General features: G+C 42.1%; 1 protein-coding gene across 5 annotated transcripts in view; it reads left to right on the top strand.

The window, feature by feature from the left end:
* ADIPOR2 (adiponectin receptor 2) overlaps positions 1 to 24,268 on the top strand; it is a 311,375-nt gene that overhangs the window by 78,505 nt on the left and 208,602 nt on the right. The window contains exon 1 of one of the 5 annotated variants that reach the window (XM_069228090.1): positions 7,680 to 7,853. The exons of the other annotated variants lie outside the window; for them this stretch is intronic. Coding sequence (XP_069084191.1) covers positions 7,737 to 7,853 — 117 coding nt within the window. The 5' untranslated portion in view covers positions 7,680 to 7,736. Of the gene's footprint in view, positions 1 to 7,679; positions 7,854 to 24,268 lie in introns of those variants that run through there. 5 annotated transcript variants of the gene reach the window in all.

Here is a 24,268-nt window from a genome sequence, read left to right as displayed (position 1 = left end):
ATTTTATTTAAATGCTACTGTGCTGACCATAACTCTAAAGTTTAAAAGTACTGTCATTTTGAGGTGTGAATGCTTTGAGAGCATCACAAGGTGCAAAGAGGTCTTTTTAACGACCCTTTGATAGAGTGACACAGGGATTCTGTGTTCTCTCCCTTTGTACCTTTCTCACTACGAGACTTATTCAACTGTATATTTTTCTAGGGAGGGTAGACATTATTTTACCATATCCCTTTATATTGTTTTTTAATCATGTCAGGGGTTTTGATATCAAGAATAAATAGTTATTTTTAACCCCTAGTCATTTTTTAACTTTTTCTATACCAATCCTTCCTCACGTCTTGACCGGTTTTACAACAATTTTCAAAAGACCTCCGGCAAAGAGCCCCCCTGAGGGGCCCGTCAGGCATTGCAGTGCCGGCCTGACGAGGAGCATGGCCCTATGATGAAGCATGTCACCGGAAGGTGAGTGAGGGCTCTTGCTTTAAGCATATTGCTTGCCCGTCTTTGTGGAAACGTTTGGTCTATAGAACCCCCTTTTTCTTCTCGTTTTGGAACTGTGTGTACACTTTTTGGATCCGTCTTTTTAATACAGCCAAATCTTTTGTGCCTTACGTCTAGCCATAAACCGTAGGTGCAGCTTCCTGCAGCCCTGGGCCAGTTTTGAGCACAGCAGTAGTCTTCGCTGCAACCTTAAAGGTTTGTCTATTAGAGCTGTGGGTTTGAATGAAATGGTTAGAAGTGGTGTCATTCGGCAGTCTACAAAGAGAGAACCTGTGCTGACACCTGATTTAGCATTTTTCTAATGTTTGCATTCATAAGGGGAAATTCTAGCGTTCCCATTTATAGTTCACTCAACTGAAACATGAAGTTAAGGAATAATTCTCTGGAAGGAATATGTGCAAACCTTACCTGCTGCTAATTTGAAGCCACATTCTTTTAACCACCAAACCAACCCTCCAGCTCTAGCTCACAAATTCACATTGGCATTTTCTTGTCTGTATTGAACTTTGCTTTTTGTGGAATTAAAGTGTGAAGGCAACAGGTTCTAGATGCTGTATAACCTTGGACTGGCACCTTAAATACTAAAAGGCTCCTCATTTCTGAGACTTATCAATTAAGCATCAATGTTGATGGTGATTGCATGTGAAAACTTTAAAAGTGTTACGTTTCGGATTTATTATGCTGGGCAATTGTGATGCTACTTTTCTTCTCTTAAATATGTTTCAATGGAGGTGAGGTGCATGAAGGCTTTTTCTCAGACATATTTACGAAAACCAATGAAATATATCTTACCCAGCACTCCAAAGTAAGTCACAACTCCACAGATAATTTGAATAAATTGTCCATGTTTTAATAGAACACAGTGTAGAGTCCTGTATGTAGTTATTATTCAGTTCTTTATTTCTCATAAAATGTTTTTGATTGTAGCCATAGCCAACGCATTCTTTCCCCCCTGGGACTTCTTCAGGGTTCCTTCTAATGACATATTGCGAGGTCAAAATAATGTGTTTGTTCCTCCAATGAGGTTAGTAACCGTGTATAGTACCTCGAGGTGAGCTATTTTCAAATGGTGTCTTGTGCAGCATGTTATGCTAGTGTCTGATTACTAACTTAGCTCGTTGGAAGGCCAAGCACATTATTTTGACATCAAAAAATGTGATTGGAAGGAGCCCTAAAGAAGCCCCAAGGGGCACGAAACGCATCAACTGTCTACTAACAAAATATTTTTTTATGAGAAATAAAGAAATGAATAATAACCACATATGGGATTCTTCTACTGCATTCTTTTGAAACATAGAACATTGATTCATACTATCTGTGGAGTTATATTGCTTTTGTGGCTTACTTTGGAGTGTTGAGTAATATGTTTTACATTGTGTGTATGAGCAAGGTTATTACGTAGTAGAGTTTCTGTGGTGCCTGGTCCCTGATACTCGTTGCACCCATTCTTCCCCAATATTGTTTGTAACTAAGCAACTACAGTGTACACTGTAGTGATAAGTGCGGCAACGGTTGCTCGAGCCATCTTTTGTAAATCGTTTGCTATGTTTACAAATACCATTGAGTAGGAAATAGACGACAGCCAACAGAAGTACTTTGAAGAACGTTGTGTTTTAATAAAAGCCAGTGCTGTGTTCTATACACGTCTCATTAGTTTTATTATGTGACATAGAGAATGGTTTCTAGTTGAAAACCAGCAAAAGTGCCATTCTTTAAGGGTTATCCCTGCCTCTGTAAGGCTAGGAAACAATGCTGTATATTTAGGTTTCTTCCAGCTCTGCAAACTGGGCTTTTCTGAAAGAAGAGACAGGCCTAATTGGATAGGCTATTTTTTCCTGTTCCACGATTGGCTGCTATCAAGGAGTTTTTTTTAATTCACATTTTTCAAATTGTTTTGGTTGGTTTTCAGTTCCAGGAACATAGCTCGCCAGTCTGGTATTGCTCTGTGGCTAACTTCGGTAGTGATTCATCTGTAAGTTCTGGCAAAGTGTCACCTTAAAGTACTAGGACTTCAATTTTTACTTTCTGTCTGTACTGTGAACAAATACTTATTTTTTCCTTCAGAAGAGGCATCTCTTCAATGGTTAAATATAATTGATTTGTTGTAGGATATTGTTATTAGTGTTTTACTTTGGAAGCCACTCTTCTGCTCAAGATAGTCATGGGCATGGATCCTCTGCTTGTGGGGATGGTGGATGTTTTAGAACAGCACGTCATAGTTAACTTTATGGTCTTCCAGTCCAGAGCTGTACTTGAAGAGGTCTTCTGCTGAATGCTTCTATGTAAAAGACACTAAAATTCTAACATTGCTTGTCCAGTAGAGGGTAAACTATGCTGGGCCTCTGTAATACAACTCTACCTGCCCTGTAGCTTTATGATGTGCTCAAAAGGGTTGGTAGTAATTGAGAGGATGTGCTTTGTTTGATTGCGCATTGCTAAAACAATTGCATTTATTTTTTCTCTCTGTGGTCTTTTCCATCTTTGATAAACCAGTCTTTGCATTATGCTGGAGGTGAGCCGGTCGGTAAGTGGCTAGGGCTGCTGACTTTGGAACCAAGGACCCAAGTTTGAATCCCAGCCTCGGCAGTTGACGCCACATCCTGTGATTCTGCGCAAATCATTTAATTTCCCTGTGCCTAAAAAGGTGAAATACAGTGTATAAATTGTATTGTGTACACAGTTTTGTAGATTGTCTCCAATACCTTCAAATAGTGAACAGTGCTCATTTATTTCTTGGCTATATTTTTCCTCTATAAATACCAACACATATATACATATGTTGTAAGCATATTGACCAGATCCATTATGCAGTGGTAGTGCAGCACACTGGAATACAGGACATCCCAGTTAGATACTGTGGTGGTATGATTTCAGAGGCAGCCTGTGTAAACCCAGTCAGACCAGTGTGTGCTGCTCCTGTTCATGCTGCCCAGGAACATCATCACATCTGCTTTAGTTGTGTGAGGGATGAACTAAATTCAAATCTCACTTGTGATTACATGTGTGGTAACAGTTTGAACGCAGTGTAATACAACCTAGATGATGGTCCAAAGGTTTTGATGAAATTATTTCATTTCTTACTGCAAACCCTTTAGCACTTTGTGTCCCTTCTAGATTCCTTCAGTGGATGAGTCTTATTTTAACCAGTTAGTTGGCTCAGTAAGTTGAAAATTCACTCCTGAAACAGGGGATGATAAAAGTTTGAATCCTGCCAAGGTGGACTGAGTTGCTCATTCTTCAGCAGGACTTTAGATCTAGTACCATAAATTGAGTAGTAGTAACATCTGGTACTTGCAACACTCAGAAATGGCTGAAGAGCGGTTTGACACAATATACACATTATCCAAAACAAGTTATTGCTAGTGCTGTCTTCGGCTGCCTTTAAAATTAACGGTTATGGTCCACCATGAAAAAGCTTCATAGTGTTATATCTCACCATCACACGTTTGTCCCTTTTTTTATTGTGCTGTTTCAGTATGCAAAAAACTAAAATCTTGGTGGGAGATGGTCATTAAATCGATGTACTTTAAGCCCCCTTAGTGTCTTTACAAATATTGCACACATCTTCTTTAAAGCGTCAAGCTTTAAAGCGTCAAGCGTTACTGCTGTGATAAGTACATATTTAGTGTATTGAAAATAGGAAATATTTGTTAAAATATCTTGTTATTTTAAAGTATGTGTTCTGTTTTGGTTAAAGTACTCAAGATCACTACTGACAGGTTCACATGTCTGAGTTACATCCAGTGTTCTTTGTAGAAAATGTAATTGTTTCTCCACTCCATGTCTTATTGGGCGTTATCTTAACACTTGTTATGGGAAAACCCTATTTCAAAGTGTCTAATCTGCGTCCAGGTATTAAAATTCTTTATTATATTTTTGACATTGGCTGTATTATGGCCCCGAAATCTCAAGTTTTCAATCCAAAGATTGATTCTTGTATTTTTTACAATCTGCTTTACTTTTGTTGTTGTTAACAGAATACATGTCTCCTACCCACTGAGTTTTGATGAGGGATTTCAAAATAATCGCCATAGTTACTTTTCTTTAGGTCTGAGTTGACTGCATTGCTTTTCTGGACCTTATCTGATCAACTGATAGCTTTAAGAAACATTACTGAAAGGGGGTACTTTGACTACACCCAGATGTTGAGTCCATTGATTAAAGGTTCTGAATCAGCAGACCCTCCACCAGAGAAACATTTGGAGTTGAAGATTTACAATGCAGTAATCACTATTAAGCACTTTACAGAATGGTTATCCTGTTTTCTGAAATTGTATGATACATACTTGATGGTTACCAGTTTATTGTTGGACTTGGTGCTTTCTGCAGGATCATCCCAAACGTTTTGCCATCATCCTCCTGTTTCTGAACCCCCTTTTGTTGTTTTTTAGGACTCCACGCGCTTCACTACTGCTAACCAGTGCTAAAGTGCTTGTGCCCTCTCCCTTAAAGATGGTGACATTGGCTTACACTCATTTGGCACATACTATTTACTTCTACGTCCCTAGTAAAGTGGTACTATATGTTCACAGGACCTGTAAATTAAATGCCACTAGTTGGCCTGCAGCTCTGATTGTGCCACTCACTTAAGCTCCCTTTTAAACATGACTAAGGGTTGCCATTGCAGCCTGTGTGTGCAGTTTAAACTGCCATTTTGGTTTGGCAAAATAAAACTTATGCCAAGCCTAACCCTTCCTTTTTAATCAATATAAGTGACTCTCGGGGTAAGCTGTAAGCAGCGCAGATGGCAGTGTACAGTGTATTTAAAAAGTTGGACATATACTTTTTAAGTTTTACATGTCCAGGTAGTGACTACTCTTAAATTCATTTTTCACTCCTGCAAGGCCTACCTCACTCATAGGATAACATTGGTCAACATATTACTCTTAATAAGTGATGGTCAATTGGGATCAGGTAGGAATGTTGAGTTTAGTGTCTAAAAAATAGTAATTTAAAGCCTTCTTTAATGGTAAAGTTGAATTTTTGGTTACAATTCTGAAATTGCCACTTTCAGAAAGTTGACATTTTCTTGTCCTAACCATTTGATGTCTGCAGCCTGTTTTCTGGGTCACATGGCTAGGTGTAGCCGGCAGTTGGTCTTTGTATATTGCTCCCAGTCAATAGGACAAAGGAGCATACGTGTTGGCAGGATGGGTCATCTCTGACTTGATGAAAGGGAGGAGCTGTCACCGACCACACTTGCACATCACAAAGGCTCTACCTGAGAACACTCATAAAGGGTTTGACACTAGTTTATTGTGACCCCAGACAATCTGAGGCCAGGGCAGGAAGAAAGGAATTTCCAAGCACCTCTGGGATGGAAATCTTCAGAACCTAATCCTACTTCAGAGTGGGCACCAGGTATAAATTAGGGACCCTCTCACCCAACTCTTCAGTACTGCTACTCTCTTGCACTGTAAATTGCTGGACCTGCATCTTGAACCCAGAAACATCAGGGTGACTCCAAGGGCCGGTTGGCTGGTCTTGTGATCAGAGCCTCAGGGACAGAACAGACGCCAACAATCTTGAACCCAGCACTTGGACTCTGCCTGCTGTGAGACCTCCCCCTCCAAGTGGTGCCACCCCACTCCTGGACCCTATGGAAGTGGGCCTGAAGATGTTTTGCCAGCCCAGCTGTGGTCCCCATTAGAGCCAACGCAAAGCCACTTGCTGCACAGCTGTCAGCCTCATAGAAATAGATGCTGAGTGACAGTCTCGGCCCAAAGCTGCCTGCTCCATCAGAACTGCGACAGAGCACCACAAAACCTTGACATAAAGCTTCATCATAACTGGTGCCGGATGACACGAAGCCTCACAAACCAACACCTCGCAGTCCGTGTATCAGACTTAAGGTACTTTGTTCGTTGGGCCTGACTGGGTGGGTCCCTGTAGCCGGCCCGTGCTCCTTTGCAGTTGGCCTGAACTTGTGACTTTGTCCCGGTCTGACGTGAACAGAAAACCACAGTTGGCCGTTTGTGCTTTTAGGCACTATTTTTACTGAAAACTTTGAAGTTGCATATCTCTGGTTCTACTGATTGGATTTTTGTTGTTTTAAACTCAAATAATTTATTATGAGTTACTCTATTTGTCGAAAGTGGTGTGGGATTTTTTGAGTTGTGTTTCCAAAAGTATTACTATTTGGTTTGCTGCATAAATACTTTGCACATTTCCTCCAAGTTAAGCCTGGCTGCTTTTTGCCAAACTATCGGAGTTTTAAGCACAGGTTAAATTGTGGCTGCTGCTTGAGTCAGGTTTCATCCCTCAACCACTCTCCCAATTTCCAACATCCCAGTACACAGGCCTTAGTTGGTTATAGCAGCAAGTCAGTGATGCTAATGCTATAGGCTTGATCGGTTAATTGGGAAAAATTATGTCAAGTGCTGTGGCAGCTCTTTCATGGCAGTACTTGCAACACTGGCTACCGGTGTTATGCTTTGTCACCAGTGTTGCTGGTGAACTGAGGATATAAGTAGGTGAAATGGACACCCATTGGTTCATGTCTCACATCAGCATCTACAGACATTTCTGTCTGACCTGAGCTGCTGTATGAAACAACACTGAAGGTTTTCAGGCTAACATTTCTTTCCTTCCTTCCCCATCCCTAGACCCTTAATCAAGCATACCTTGCTCCACATGGAGGAGCAATCAAAAACCTTACCTCCCTTTATGTCTACATTGCCTTCTAGTGTGGAGCAAGTTGTAGACTCCCATAACAGAGTTAAAACAAAGAGCTTCATATTACAGTGCTATAAAAATGCAGTGTGTGATGATCGTAAAGCAGTAAATGTCAGCAAGATATGTTTGATCCCTTTTAAGACAGCCAAATGTAAATTATTGTAGGTGTTATGTTGATGTATATAATGATACTAACAACGATCATTGACACGCAGTGCAATGCAGTCAATTGAATTAAAGGTTGGATTAAAACCTGAAAGGCATACAATGTATACTTGTGGCCCGCAGATTACGTTAGTACCTGTTCAGCACACTGAGAAATCTTGGCTTGCAGGTTACACGCAGTGCTCTGCAGCAGGAATATTAAACCTGTGATACATTTATGATGATTTAGACTAGCAACATCTGATCTCAGTAAATGTATTTACTACCTACGTAGTCCTGTCGTACCAGTATTATATCTTGAGACTGTTATACATACATATATCTTTGCAACAGGTTTGAAAATAATCTCTGTGACTAAGCTGAGGTGAATGTCAGAAACCTGCTAGTTTATCTATATGTGCCTTGAGGATGGAGCGTGGTCGTCTGGTCACTCTGCACCAAAATGCACGTCTACACATGCACAACAGCCTCTCCGGTCTGGACTGCAACAGTGGGGATTAAAAATGCAACAGGTGATTTCCATGTACTGTATCATTTGTTTTCAAATACATTGTGCGATTTGTATAGTGTTGGGAACAGCGTTCATTGGTGAGAAATAGGCCTAATAATCCCTGTTAAGTTTCATGACAATTTCAAATCTGTTGTATTTTCCTTGATATCAGTTGAAATTGTTCTGTTTATTCGTCTTCAGATCCAAATGTAGCTCTTGGACATTGCATATTTTTATGAAATATGTGTGGTATGAATGGTATGTTTGGCATATATGAGTGTTACATGTTTTAATGATCTAGGTACGGAGGGTATTCTGTCAGTATATTATCTGTATATCATTTATTACATGCATAATTGAACGTTTGCCAATACATTCGACTGCAAGTAAACTTTTTTCCTTTTGTGTCTCTCCTTTGCGCTCATGCTCATGGCGGCCGTGGCGCTTCAAATTGGCTCGCTTATATCAACTGTTTTACTTTTCATTTTCTATTTATGTGGCAAGAAAAGTCCAGTTAGGAGTTTACATTGCTAATAGCTGTAACTCGAGCAAACACGAGACCCATTGTATTGCAAATGCTTGTTTCCTTTAGTTCTCAATGTCCCGCTCCAATATCATTTACAGTTTTCAGGGAACCTTTCGTTTGTCTGTGCTTGCACTCTCGACCATAATGAAATTATTTTGACCAGTAAGGCATCGCCATCACTTCTCACAAAATTTGGAGAATCTATACACATGCTATATGATGTAGGCCAAGGTTCTGCCTGGGTTCAAAATGTTGAGTCACCATTGCTGAGATGTCATATGTCTGATTTGTTTATTATGAACATTTATGACCGAGGTAGCAGACCTGACTTAATTATTGTGAAATGTCTTCATTAAAGCCAAATGACATTTAACGTTGCATTGTTAGTAAACTGTGTTGACAACTGTAGACTTGTATTATGCTGCATGAAATCACACTGAAAAACCTAGTAAGAAAGGGTTTTTGTGTTGGTTACTGCCTAAGATAAATCCTGGCAATGAAATTCTCAACTCCATGGTTGAGAATTTCATCGCATGGTTCTCAACTCCATCTTCAGATTGTTTTCTTCTGCTGCTGGGTCCAGTCGTGTTTCCTTGGAGCTCCGGTTCAAGACGATAATAAGTCTCTTCCCTTCGGGAAACCCTTTCCAACCCCTTCCGTATTTATTCCGATCATGTTTTCTTTGTCCCTTTGCGTTCAGGATTAAAGAAACCTTTGTTCTGTTTAAACTCTTTCGATTGAGGCTCTTGGGGCAGCCATTTTCTCTATCCTATTCCTCAAAGAATGAAAGATTGATGGAACGGGCACCTTTTCGTTTCTGTCCGAAGAGTCATTAAAAATTCCCTCGGACCGACCAACATCAGTTCTGCAACCTCTGTTTGTCGCCGGAGCAAAAGGAAGAAGATTTTGAGGCCTGTCAATCCTTCTGTTGCGCAGTCTTCTTCGACCTGAAGAGCTTGTTGCCAAGAAATGCGGAGGCAGGAGATGGAGGAGACGCCTGACATTTCCGTTATCCAGGAAACCATGTCAGACACAGAGCAGGAGATCCAGGATGCCTCAGCTGCCGAGAAGGAAGCATCTTCCATCCAGGACTCTGAGTCCAAAGTGACCCTGGAAATGCAGGAGATCCTCTGGATCAACAAATCGTGAGTAAATCACCCCTGCTCCTTCCAAAAAACTCGCCACTTCGGAAGCAAAGGCTATCGAGCCGCCACAGCATTCTGGCTATGGCAGGCATCGAAAGACTTATTTGAATGTCCCACCATCTGGCTCGACACTGAAACCTAAGCCGAAAGCATCTGCTCCCACCATGAGCTGAACACCATTGGTTCGCGTGCCGAAACCTTCCACCTTCCATTCAGCACCAACTCTTATGGCAACGAAAAGACTGCCTGCCTCTGCTCCCACAACTTCAACACTGAAAATTAAACCTAGTTCGGCACTAAAGAAAATTGATTCCAGAACATCACCACCAGAGTCAACTCTACATAAAATGAAACACTAGCTCCAAGTCAAACAGTCGCAACTTCACATCCAGCCACAAACGGGGAGTGTGTTGTGAAGCCTGTTATCTCCACCCCTTCCAAGCGACAACTTACTTTTGAGGAGGCTTTAGAACAATCCACACATCCAGTCAAATAAAGGAGAATGGATAAGGACATAGAAGAGGCTCAGCCACCTTTCCCTACATCTCCTCTACCAATCACTCCTACCACGACAACATTATCCGTCTCCGTAGCATTCTCATGGTGACCCCCTGGACATTTCACCACAAGGCTTACCTCATTTCCTCCATGATACACAAGACACAGGAGATGGTATGGAGCACTTACACACTGAAATAGATAAGGATCCTATAGAGGATGATTTCCTCTTTGAAACACTAAGTGCCTCACACAGGACAACTCAGTATCTCCCTATGCTTAAGAGAATGTTAAGGCATGCAGACAACATATTTCAAGACACAGCTGGAGCTCAGGTTATTACTCCTAGAGTGGAGAAGAAATACAAGGCCTACAACCCTAACTACATCGGGAGTCAGATTCCAGCAGACTCTTTAGCAGTGACTAACCATAGGAAGATAGCTAACTCCCAAGCTGCCCCACCTCCTAATAAGGAGACTAAACTCACTGACGCCTCAGGCAAGCGTGTTAATGCTCAAGCAGAAAATCACTGGCGTATCGCCAACACACAGGGACTTCTAGCAAGGTACAGTAGAGCCCACTGAGACAAGATGAAACAGTTGCTCCAATGCCTCCAAAGGAAAAGGGGGGCAGAAATTGTTAATGAAGGACAGCTCATTCCTAATAGCTCTATATGCTGTGCCTTAGATTTGGCTTGGCCTTAGAGAAAATGAAGGAGGACAAGGTGGTGAAATCCATGGGATCCCTTCAGCTTCCCATGTCTTGTGATACTTTTTGCAGGCTGCAATACAAGCCATCCTCTACACCTTCGTCAGCTGTAACATCCTCATCCTACAGTAAGAGTCAGACACATACAGCCTCACACAGGGGATTATACAAAGGATCCTATGGAGGAGATAATTACAGATGCAGAGTTAAAACAACCTCCTCTCAAGCCTCTGCCACTGTGTCTAAACAGTGACTCACTCAGGCTACCCTCTGAATGCCAGACACCTGTAGGCAGGCGCCTTCAGTTCTTTCTCCAGAAATGGCAACAAATCACTACAGATCAATGGATGTTGGATATTATCCAACATGGTTATTGTCTGGAGCTGTGCCTCCAAATATCCCACCTCGCACTCACAAACTCTCACAGGTTCACATCACTCTCCTCACACAGGAAGTTCAATCTCTGTTTGCAAAGGGAGCAATAGAACCAGTTCCTATTCAGCATCAAGAAACCGGGGTGTATACCCTTTACTTTTTCATCCCCAAGAAAAATGGCTCACTGAGACCCATTCTGGATCTCAGACCCTTAAACTATTACATCCTATCAGAACATTTTCATATGGTTACACTTCCAGATGTGTTACCCTTGCTACAACAGGGCGACTTTCTATCATCACTAGATCTAAAAGATGCCTATTTACATATTCCTATTCACCCACCTCATCGCAAATATCTCAGATTTGTCATAGAAGGGCAGCACTGTCAATTCAAAGTGCTTACATTCAGGGTCACCTAGCACCAAGAGTATTCACAAAATGTCCAGCGGTGGTAGCAGCTCATCTCTGCAGACAGAAGATTCATGTGTACCCATACCTAGACAACTGGCTTGTCGAAGCCAGCTCTCTCAATCAATGTCTCAGCCATATTTAAACCACAATAGACTTGCTTCACCGGTTAGGGTTATTAATCAATTCTCAAAAGTGGCATCTCACCCCACTTCAGGCACAGTGTTACCTTAGGGCCATTATCAATACACAGCTAGGCATAGCTTACCCAAATGCACAAAGAGTACAGAACTTTGAAGCACAACCTTTTCAGCTCCGCCCCAATCAAACAACCACAGTGAAATTCATCATGAAATTTCTGGGATTGATGGCTTCTTGCATTGTGATAGTGCCATATTCACGTCTTCACATGCTCCTGGTGAAAGAATGTCTATCACACCAATGGTCTCAGGCACAGAGTCACTTAAAGGGTCTAGTATTGGTAGACAACTGACCTTTCGCTCTGCAGTGGTGGAACAAAACCGACCTTTTGAAAGGGCAGCCATTTCTGGTCCCTGTTCCACAAGTCATTCTGACAATAGATGTTTCTCAGACGGGATGGGGTGCTCATCTCCAAGACCTCACAATACAGGGTCTAAGGGATATATATATATATATACATATATACACACACACACACACACACACACACACATATATATATATATATATATATATATATATATATATATATATATCTTTTCTCTCTCTCTCTCTTTTCTCTCCCCCCCCCCCACCCCCTATGTAAGAACTGGCCAGGAATATTTGCCTATGCTTTTCTACCTATCCTTCTGTATGTGGTTTGGAAACTCAAGCAAAATTCTCTCGCACTAATTCTAGTGACATTCACATAGTCAAGACAACCATGATTAACTTCCTTGCTGGAACTATTTGTAGCGCTATACGAGGAGGTTCGCCTCAACCCGGACCTTCTCACTCAGAGCCAAGGTCAGATAAGGCTCCCAAATCCCAAAGAGCTGAATCTTGCAATTTGGCTCCTGAAGTCCTAGAATTTGAGTATTTAACTCTACCTCAAGAATGTATAGACATTCTTAAAAAAGCACGGAGATTTACCACTAGAGCATGTTAATGTAGCAAAGTGGAAACGCTTTGTTCACTATAGCATTTCTAAAAGCTAGAACCCTTTCCAAGTGTTGGTACAGAACATTATTGTGTATCATCTATATTTGCAAAAAGCAAACCTGGCATATACTTTTATAAGGTTACGTTTAGCAGCAAATGCTGCTTATGTTCAGAACATACGAATCCCTTTTCAAAATCCCTGTCGTAAAGGCATTTATGGAAGTGCTTAAAAGGGTGATGCCACCAAGATTACCTCCAGTGCCTTCTTGGAACCTTAATGTGGTACTCACTAGACTTTTTGGACCACCTTTTGAGCCACTACATTCATGCCCTTAGAAATTTCTGTCGTGGAAGGTGGCCTTTTTTAGTTGCAATCACTTCCCTAGGACGTGTAAGTGAGCTCCAGGCATTAACCTTGCAAGACATTTTTTCCCAAATACATACAGATAAAGTGGTTCTTTGCACCAACCCAAAATATCTACCAAAAGTAGTATCTCAATTTCATCTCAACAAAACTATTGAGTTGCCAGTTTTTTTTCCCACAACCTTATTCGGTGGCTGAAAGAGCCCTCCACACTTAAGATGTGAAAATAACACTTATTTTCTATATTGATAGAAATAAAACCTATAGGAAGACAAAACAACTTTTTGTTTCTTTTTCTCAACCTCATAAAGGTAGCCCTTTTACTAAATCCAGTATAGCAAAATGGATTGTTAAGTGTTTCCAAACTTGTTATGCAAAAGCCAAAAGGTCACCTGTTACCACTAGGGCACACTCAATGCGCAGAAAAGGTACATCTGTGACATTTCTAGGTAACATACCCATAGCTGACATTTGTAAGGCAGCTACATGGTCAACACCACACACTTTAACTGAACACTATTGCGTGGATGTTCTAGTGCGCCAGCAAGCCAATGTAGGCCAGGCAGTGCTACGTACTCTTTTTCAAAGTACTGTAACACCCAAAGGTTAGCCACCGCTTCTCTGGAGGCTCTGCTTTACAGTCTATGCAGAGCATGTGTATCTACAGCCACACGTGCCATCAAACTGAAAATGTTACTTAGCCAGTAAGAATCTGTTTGTGGCAGGTAGTGTTGTAGATTCGCATGTGCCCACCTGCCTCTCTGGACACCTGTGGTTGTTACAGTCTCTTAATATATATTTGCACACATGGTCATTTCTTTTGCTTAGCTTTACACTACACTCTATTCTCAACTGTCAGCAGAAAAACTATCTGATGATGGAGTTGAAAACCATGTGCATTGCCAGCAAGAGGAGCCATTCTACCTTGTGACTCAAAAGACATTTAGAACAAAAACAACTTGCAACCTTCCAGACCCAACACTAGATGGGGTAAGTAAGGGTAGCATGTGAATCTACAGCACTAAATGCCACACACTCCCAGGTGTTTAGAGTCTCTGATTTGATGATCAATTATTTTCACAATCTGCTCATAATCACTGACACGTTTAGACTAGCAAGTCTTTTTCAAAGTGGAACAGTTGTTTAATGTCTCTATAATTATATCCCTCCCGTCATCCATATAGGGGTGTTATGGAAATAGTAGTCCTTATTGACTCGCAGTTTGAAAACATAAATATACATTGCCAATTAAAACTCCTGTGCCCCTTTATCTTTCATCTAGAGCCGCAACGATCCGGAGGTATTATTGTCAGGGAAATACTCTCCATTTCCCTTCAGTGAGAATTCCCAATGTTGTAAGTTACGGAGTATTTCCAGAGGGGCAAAATAGGAGTCTATGCTCATCCAGGCTCTCAGTAGTCTTTCAGTATCTAGTATACTTACCCCCACACGCCAGCACCAGCAGTTAAAAGGGCGCCGTCTTTGACCACATTTGCTTGCAGATTAATTTATGGCAGCAGCAGTCAATACCCGGAGGACTTTAAAGGTTGCAGAGACAAAGGGAGATACAAATCAATGCAAGTATACTAGATACTGTGAGACTATTTTCTTTAATAGCTCCAAAACTACTACACTGATTTACCACTTTAATTTTTTTTTAAACAGGTTCTTTTTGGACCAATATCTAGCTTTCTGCCAAATTTGGTGTAAGTCTGTAGTCGTGTCTAAATTCCCTCTGGGAAATAGCGTAGGGAAAAGTGTTTTGCCCTGCCTCTTTAGGGGCGAGCGCAAAGCGCTCCTTCCCTCTTCTAATCTCTCTTTAGGGGGATTTTAACCACGCCCATGGTACGTCAGTCACTTTCATTAGTTCGTGGGCTTGCCTTTTAAGATCCGCTTGTTTTCATTTATGAAAGGCATGCATACGTCATGCCTTTTCCGGTGTTCAGCCCTCCTCGAGAATACCTGTGAACTACTGGAAAAATACGAGGCTCCATGTTTTCCGTTAGGTTTGCAGACTACTTTTTCTCTTTATTTTGCAGCACAATCGCGTTCGTTTTTTTTCCATTTAATGTGGCTAGAAAAGTCTGGTTAGGAGTTTACAGGGCTAGTAGCTCTAACTTGACCTAATTTGAGACCCGTTTCATTGCAAATGCTTGTTTTCCTCTACCCTTGCTTGGCGGATCATCTTGAAACTCTCAAGGTAGTAGCTGAAGTGAGTGACAAACTAGTTTTGAAAATTTCATGAAGATTCGTCAAACGGCACCAAAGTTATTGGCAAAACAAACAAGCATTGGCAAAGCCAATATATCTCGCCTATGAAAAAGATATTGGCTTTGCCATTGTTTTTAGCCATGTTGTTAACCAGCGTGACTTCTGTTCAGCATGGCTACAACTTAATGGCATAGAGGAGAGTGACGTGGAGTGTCTTAGAGTGGAATGGGAAAGGGTAGAGTAAAGTGGTGCAGTGATGTAGAGTAGATTGTTTTAGAGTAGAGTGAAGTGGTGCAGGGTAGAGTGTAGTTTCTTAGAGTTGCATAGAGTGTAATGGCATAGAGTAAAGTGGTGTAGCATGCAGTGGTGCAGAGTGGATTAGAATGGCATACAGTGGACTGGCATAAAGTGCAGGATTGGCGTAGAGTGCATAGAGTTGAGTGACACAGTAAATTGCATTGGCATCGTGTGTATTGGCAGAGAGTGTGGTGGCGTACAGTAGAGTTGTGCAGAGTAGATTGGTGTGGTGTAGAGTGACAAGTGTTTTGGCGTAGAGTGGCCCAGGGTAGAGTAGAGAGGCATAGTGTGAAGTGGCGTAATGTGGAGTGGTGCAGAGTGGAGTGGTGTAAAGAGGAGTGGTGCAGAGTAGAGTGAAGTAACGTAGAGTGGAATATTCATGGTGTGGTAGCACACTACCATTAGACAACACATTTTCAATTGAAATGACCATTACATTTGTACAGACATACAGTTTCACTAATAAAACTATAAAGTGCACAGACAAAAAAGTGTGGAAATTCCATCACCTAATTTAATGATTCTTTTTCATCATATTAAAGTATTTGTTTCCAACACACTTCAGAAATAACAAAAAATGTGCTTCATTTGTGCGTTCATTATTCTTGTAAATTATGAAATATGCAGTTCATTTAAATGTTGTTTGCTAGAACAAAACACTCTTTCCTACTCCCAGTATCCAGCAAGATTGTCACATAATTCCATTCACTTTGAAGTTGGAAAAAAAAGTAGCGTAAATAAGCACCCTTGGAGAAAGTTACCTGACATTTGTTCTCCGTCTTTGGATGCACACCAAATGTGACTAGATAAGAACAAGATTTAAAGGCCTATTAACAGTAAGCAAGTTTGTGGCAGAATACAGAAAACACGGTTTAGGCAATGGGAGGGACAAACTGAATATGGAGAGCCTAAAGCAAATAAAGCCAGCAAATGGATAGCCAGAAAGTGTGAGTTATAAACCACAAAGCCAATGGTAATAAATGAGTGGAGTATGTCCCTAGGTCAACTTTCTGAAAGTCCCGGATATCATTAGAAAACCAGACAGGTGCACTGTCTGGTAGACTGTAACCTATAAATGCTTTTCTTCTGGAAAGTAAGTGCTAACTATAACTTACCTTCCAGCAACGGCCAGTAGAATAACCCATTGTGTTTTCCCCAGTGAAAGCATTCTGTATGGGGCAATTGGTGAGACAATTTCTGCCATTCACTCTATTGACTTGTGTAACTGCATTTTGATTGTTCACATGCACATCTGCCTGAGAAAAAGTGTGCCGGCTGGTGGTCACCCCTTTAGTCTTCCATTTTTTTCATATATTTAATTTCTTACCTTTTAGTCCCTTTTTCTGTTAGACCCACTTTCTGTTAGACCCACATATAGCCCTTCTGGGGTGTTTGGTTGCTGCTTAATTATTCTTCAGTGTGCTGCATCCTGTGTGGGTACCATTTGTAAACTAGGTGGCTATCCTGGAATAGTATTTTCTAATTTGTATCATTGTATACCGTACTCAGATGGTCACCATACTTAGAGACATTATGTTGACCACCTTGGATCAGTACAACAATGATGCACTAGAAAGCTCAAGTATGACCTTTCAGTGTAATTTGTACTGTATGGCCATCTTGGAATCTTATTTTGCATGGTGTATCATTTTTGCCTCTCCAGGATAGGCAACACTTTGCTTTTAAAAGCAACAGCTGTCTCAGCAGTTTAAAACACTATGTACAATGTAATTGGAAGAAACCAGCGCAGTGCAGTGTTTAATATTATTTTTGTATTGCAAATATGTCTTCCAATCTTTGGAGGTGGCATGTTTTCTTTTTTCTACTTGTATATTTGTTATCGTCCATAATACAATGATAATAATTGAGTTTGTGTTTCTGTTTTTACTGCGCATGGCTAGGTGGGTGAATGCCAGAAATTCAGTGGATGGATAAATAGATGTCGAAGTGCGAATTTGAGGGGCAGAGTATATGTATGGTGACTTAGTGTGTGCCTAAAGTCATCAGTGACTCAACAGGCACTTTCAGTTATAGGCCAGACCTATGGGGATCACCAGTAGTTGTTTTTTTCGTTTCATCTTTAATTCAAATGAATGTTTTGGAGTAATTGGTAATTCTTTTTCTCCTACCAGAATTCACTGCTCTTCCATTGCCCAGTTGCCTTCCTTTCTTGCACTACAGTTATTTACGTATTTATTTATGTTAATGTAGTAGGCCACCCTCTCCCTCACCAAATGGCGTTTTCACTCTTCATTAAAAAGCCCAACTTAAAGAGCAGACACAATGCTGACCCCTTTTCGCCTTCCCCAGCTCTTCAGGGCGTCATCCATCCGAGTTGCTTGGAAGGAATGTGAGTGGGTAGGGTGAACTGGATAGACCCAAGGCAACTGGAATAATGCGATTCTGGAGCTAAGGAATGTTCCGCATAATTAAGTATTTCCCACAAAATCCATCATCTGCTGCATAATTTCCTGATTGTAACTAAAACAGTTTTAATTCTAGCTAAAACAGATCAAAGGTTCCTAAAAACATGGAGAGAGGTGTTTCTGGGCAGTAAATGGTCATTCCCAAAGGTTGACCAGCCACCTTGCAGTTGCTTACTGCAACTGCTACTGATAAGGTGATATTATTTGCCAGGCAATGTTCCCATGTGTAACAAACATTTGCAATGCAACGGGTCTCACATTTGCTCGAGTTAGCGCTATTAGCGTTGTAAACTCCTAACTGGACTTTTCTTGCCACATAAATTGAAAATGAAAAGTAGCACAGTTTCACATAAGTGAGCCTATTTAAAGCGCCACGGCATCAGCGTATAGCAGCACACAAAAGGAAAAGAAGTTCGCTCGCAGTCAAACGTATCAGCAAAAGTGCAATTAGCCATGTAACAGGGGCGATGTTCAAGGCGGTAACTAAATCACCCTAAGGAGGGGCAAACATAAAGCATTTACCAACGAAAATAAAGAACTTTTGAAGGGCCAGACCATGAACGAGTGATAGTGATGGGCGTGCGGTGGGCATGGTTAAAAGCCCAGACTCATACCAAAATGTCAGAAAAGCAGCGCTTGCACGCTGCTATGCTCAACCTAAAAATGACGAAATTAAGGAGTAATGCTATCACAAAATGTGCCGCATTATGCCGAATAATTTGCTTCCCTGCATAATTTAGTAGACAACCCTGCAGCTTAGGTTGGTACAGTCCTGCTGCATAACTCTATTGGCCTGGCCTACCCACAGACCATCTATTCTTAGTGTCATACCTTCCAGATGTAGTGCAACTCCGCTTTGGCATTGTGGCTTGAGCTATACTTATCAGTGTTGTGAGGCATGCAGTTTTTATGTTTTATACAGTACCCGTATAAAGGGTTTGCTTTTTATTTGCAGCCCCTTATCATTAACATAGTTTCATTTTATAGAAGTGCATACATTTTTGGCAGATTTAAAGAGATCAGTAATTGATGTCGGACAGGGCATTGCAGCCCGTTTATGCAATGAGTGTCAGGCCTCTGTGACTTTTGTGCTTGCTAAAGCTCCTAGTTAGTCGGATTAGGTTTAAGCGTGATCTTTATTTCGAGGATAAGACAAGTTTGACTAGTGCTTAGGTAATCAGGGTGTGTACTTGAAAGCACTCTGAGTAACGAAGAACGGTGGGCGCTGTTTGTGTTGATCAAAGCATGGCTAGGTAATAGGCAACCCTCGGTTATTCGTTTTGTTTTTATTAGGGTCGAGCCTGCGTTGCATGCGCTCGCGCATGCGTATCGCAGCGAGACGCTTTTGTATTTAGAAAAGGGCTCGGAGCCCTGTCAACTTCACGTCAGTGTTTTTTATTGGTTCGTGGGCTTGCCTAATAAAATCTGCTTGCTTTCATTAGTCGAAGGCAAGCATACGTCATGCCTTTTCCGGTGGCTAGCCCTCCTCGAGCGCAGCGACCAAGTACAGAAAACATGCGAGGCTTGCTGTTTTCCATCGGGCTCATGGACTTCTTTTTCTCTAATTTACGAGCGTGATCTCGCTTGGCAGAAGTCGAGCACTTTACACAATTAATTGCACTTTTTCGTTTTACGTACATAAATGCACTTTTGCCAGGTGAAAAGTCGGGTTAGGAGTTTACAACGCGATCAGCTCTAAAATGAGCAAATGCGAGACCCGTTGTATTGTAAATGCTTGTTCGGAGTGTCCTGTTAACCACGTGCCCTCGCTGTAGTGACAAACAGTTCAGTTGATCTGTACTCTGAGAATCACCTTCCTGAGTACCGTGTCGGTGGACAAACACACTGAAATAACTGACCCTTAGGTTTACAAGATTAGGTTAACCCACGTTTTAGGCAGGCAGTGCAATCTTTTGTTTCAATCCACCTTGAGCTTTAGGATTTTTGCATTCATAATGCAAGAGGTTTCCTCGCGGGTTTGGCTGTGAAACTAAAAGAACTGGGCATACGTGCCAACATTTTTGAAGAAGAAAGTGGGAGATTTTAACAAAATAAGCGGGAGTATGTATTTCTCCCATTGACTTCTGTTGAAGCAGAGACAAATTTAGGCAGGAGACAGACAAAATAAAGCAATGTTTTGGCTTCAGAAATGGGGAGTCTCCCACCTGAATCGGGTATATTGGCATGTATGAAGCAGCCTTAAACCAGCTCCACTCCTTTAATCCCCTCACCCCACCCGCTCTCTTTCCATCCATTCATTCTTCACTCTTTTATTCCCTTTTGATTGCTTTCCCTCTACCTTCCGACTCCCTTCCTCTCATCCTTCTCTCTTGAAGCCCGTCCATGCCCATTGCAATTAACCTTAGGGAACTGGGGAAAGTGAAAGAGGCGCCCCGAGCTGCCCCATGTTTTTCAAAACTGGCCCCACCTCACCGGGTAAATGTCTGGTGCAATGAAGGGGCCTTTCCGGCCCTTGGCTTCCCAGTTTTCCTTCCAGTATGCAATTTTTTTCTACTTGAACCAAGCTAAATATTCCATATAATAAAATCCAGCAAAAAAAAACTGCGGTGTGTGCTTCATGCTGCTTGCATACTTGTGTCATTTTGTGTGGGAAAATGTCTACATTTCTCTGTGCAGAAATATTTTGTACATAATTAAGTGTCGTAGAAAAATACGTTTGTCTGTGAAGTTTATCTTCTGCAGATCCATTTTTAGGTTTCATCTAGATAATAGCATTTGCTTTGGGTGGTTAGCATCTTCCTCATGATTGATGGCTTTGTTGTCTCCCTCAGTTGCCTGCTTTGGATATGGCCGGGTATCGCCAAGGCCTCCTACCACTCAACACCACTCCCCCCCCCCCCCCCATTTGAGCTTGAATTTAAAACCTTAGATGCACTTCACTTTGGGATTAGGGGTTGTAAACCCCGGCTGTATTTTATTGACAAAATATTGTTAATCATAATCAACAAATTATACGCAGTAACCACAATCCTGTTCACAAAGTATTTACAGAGTTCAATGGATGCCTAGCCTTAACAGAGTACTCTAATACATCCAAATTCCTGTCAGTGACTAAAACCATTAGTTCCTGCGTACCCAATGTTGGTGGCGGTGAATGAGATGACAACTGTTTTCGCATACCCCAAACCCTACCCCTCCTTACGCTACAAATCCCAGGGATAGGATCTCCATCAGGGTGTTCTCATACCTTCCAGACTGGATTGCTGTGGAGGCGGCCCGGTTGCCTGCTAGGATACCTACCTCGGGCGCCCCTGCCACCCTGAGACTCCCCTACCCCCCAGGGCCAGTGCTCGCGTCAGACCTTCTGTGCATGCGTGGGTGGTTGGCCCTAGGGGCCAGATGCCAGCGACCGCTCGCAAACCCCCCGCCCCTGTGTGTCGTCCACACTTCCCAGCCAGCACCCCTTGGAGGGTCCAATTAGCTTGTCACCCAATTTTGTTATAAGAAGGTACCCAGTTATATTCCCAGGCATGATCTCACCCCGGCACAGGCCCACATCGTGCAAAGAGCGCTTCCGGGGCCGCCAAACAGTGTTTCCGGGGCTGCGGGCCCCTTCCCAGCCAATTGGCTGTGTTTTTCTTGATGGGTGGGGGGCCGGGGAGCCTGTCGCTCCCCGACTCACCCCTCAACGTCCGGTCCGGCACCTCCGCCATAAGCGGGGCCCCACTGATTGGGGTGGCCCCGTGCACTCATCGTCTTTCCTTCTGTCCCAGACAAGAGCATTTCGGTTTCCCAGTGTTCTGACTAGATGAGTTGTGCCTCCTCCCCTGCATGCCTGAGGTACTCTTTTAACTGGGCTTGAAGCACGCCGTGGGAGTGCACTTGCCCCTTGTTCTCTTTCCCGCCTCCTCTTTGGAGCCTCCAGTTCCACCTGCCCACGTGTCTCTTTACACGACCCTGTACTTCCCAGTGGTTTCCACCCTGTTGTCCGTCCTAGTCCCCACCTCGCTGCTCGTACTTTCATTTTTTAAATGTATTTATTTACAAGCGCCTGACAGCTGTCAGACTCCATACATTCTTTCTGAGGTCCAGACGCATGTTTGTTTTATTTTTTAACATTTTAATAATTAATAAGTTAAAATGAGTCGTGACATTCACACGAGTTGCCCGAGTGTGCATGCTTCATGAAGCATGTGTCAAGGGGCTTCAGCGCATTCTGGAAGCTGTCTTGCAATGGGTTTTCTTTAACAATAAACCTATTTCAAGATTGTAAACAGTGTGTGTGTGTGTGTGTGTGTGTGTGTGTGTCTTAATGCACATGTTTGCATGCTGGTGCCCACGAGCATTGTCAAAGCCAATAATTAGGCCATTTAAAACTTATTACATTTGCCAGTGCTTGTTTATCATTAAGTCACGCATTTCACACAGATGTACCTTAGCCAAAAACTACTTGAAAGGGCAAAGCCCCCAAATAGTGTGGCTGAGGACTAATTGTCGATTATGCTGCCTAAAACCTGAAAATCTGTGTCTGTGAAAGCATTGTTATACTAAGAAAAGAGTGGTGGCCACTCTAATTTAAATAACACTTTTTTGCTTGATTAGCCCTTGCTAGAGTGAATTTATAAAGTTTTATTCACTCTTGAAAAGGTGGCGACGCAGCCTCTGCATGCTCGGCCTTGGCTCCGTAGAGGTCAGGATTGCAGTGAGGACGCAGCCTTCTACCTCCATGTCGCTAAGTGCTGCCTGGCCTTCTAAATCCAGTAATCTTTCAAGCTCTGGATTTGAATGGTCTTTTTTTTGTTTGTGAAAGGCAGCGTGTCCTGGGCATCTTATGTTCCTAATTATAACCACCCGGAAGTTTGCCAGTGCCTTCTTATGATGCAGAGATTTTGCTTTCTGTCCCTAACAAGGTCAGGCTCTGCTGAACGAAGGCCTCGAGGGTTTTCAGGCTCTGTGTTGCTCATTGCAAAAGGTCTTGGAGCGCCGAGCGTTTTCTGGGCTAGACATGCATTTATAGAGGGTGGAAAGGTTTGCAGTGAAAGGCCAGTCGTTCAAAGTGGTGGAGGGGGCGGGTGTTCTCACAGTTTCATATTTCTCTAACCCTATAACTGCTGAGGCTTTTCCACCCCTTCTGTTGAGCCTTTTTGTTTTTGTGATATTTGGGGTACTTCGCACTTAAACCTTCATATTTTTTTTTCACAGTAGGTATTCACACCATAATTTGTGTATTTTCCCCCCAATATCTTGGAGACTCTAAAGGTACCTGCGGTATGTAGATTTTGATAGAGGGAACTGATAAAATGGCCAAAAAATAGCCAAATCTTGTATTCTTTTTAATAAATAGGGGCAAAAAGTGTTATGCAAGAAAGTTTGCTTAATTTTTTTTAATAATGGTACCAACAAAAGGTTTGCTTACCAATACTTACCATTGGTTGGCTTTCATGTCCCTTTAATTTCCTTGCTTTTATTGATCATGGCTCATGCTTCATCCTGTCTGCTCACCACCTCCTGCTTTTTTCCCCTGCGGCGTCTGTCCCTGCCGTGGAGCGTGGACCTTATCACAGCTTCCAGTTTGTGGCCAGTGTCATTCCACTGGCGTGCTCTGCTCTCTGTCCTTTTTTTTTTTTTTTTTAAACATTTTGCAATTACAGCTGATAGACCCTTCTGATTATGGGGATGCATAGGGTTTGTAGGTTCTCCAGTAACAGTCGATATCCTGAGCTAACAACTGAGTTGCAGCTCAGAATGATTTTTCATTCTGTACTAATCATACAGCAGTTCATATGATAACATATAATGAATGAAAAATGGGTAGGAAAGAAACCTATGCATTTCTGAGATGTACACAAGGTACTCAGATTAGGAGCAGTGCCTATCTATATACCTCTGAGTTTTGGGTTAGCCATACTATTATGTAATTTTGAGGGTATTTTGCAAAATGTCTTCTTTTTTGCACACTGGCTTATATTTGGACGTCAAGCATGCAGAGAACACCACTGCATCCGTGATTCACGAGCAGCAATCATTTTGAAAAAAGCATTGCTGGAAAGGTGAGAGTCTCCCCTTTCCAGAGATACCTCTTTAAACGCCCTGCTGCCCCGGGGTGCCAGAAAGGCCGCGGACAGCACATGGTCTAAAACATAATGGCCACCAAATTTTCCATTCCTTCCAGGAGGGACAGTCGGTTATGGTTAATCTGGCAGCTAGCAGAAGTTCTGTACTAATCCATCTGTGGGTGTTGAGAGGCGACATACACCCTGTTTGTCTACATCACCTGGTGGTATAGTGAGGGGTTCCATCTGTACCAAAATTAACACAAGTCAAATGGAACTCTGAGGGAGGCTAGAATCGTAGTTGCATATTTTCATTCAAACTAAAAGTGTGAGTACTCTAT

The sequence above is a fragment of the Pleurodeles waltl genome, chromosome 4_1, assembly GCF_031143425.1.
Source record: "Pleurodeles waltl isolate 20211129_DDA chromosome 4_1, aPleWal1.hap1.20221129, whole genome shotgun sequence".
NCBI classification, from domain to species: Eukaryota; Metazoa; Chordata; class Amphibia; order Caudata; family Salamandridae; genus Pleurodeles; species Pleurodeles waltl.
The sequence above is the reverse complement of the archived record's forward strand: the minus strand, read 5'-3'. Positions and strand labels throughout refer to the sequence as shown.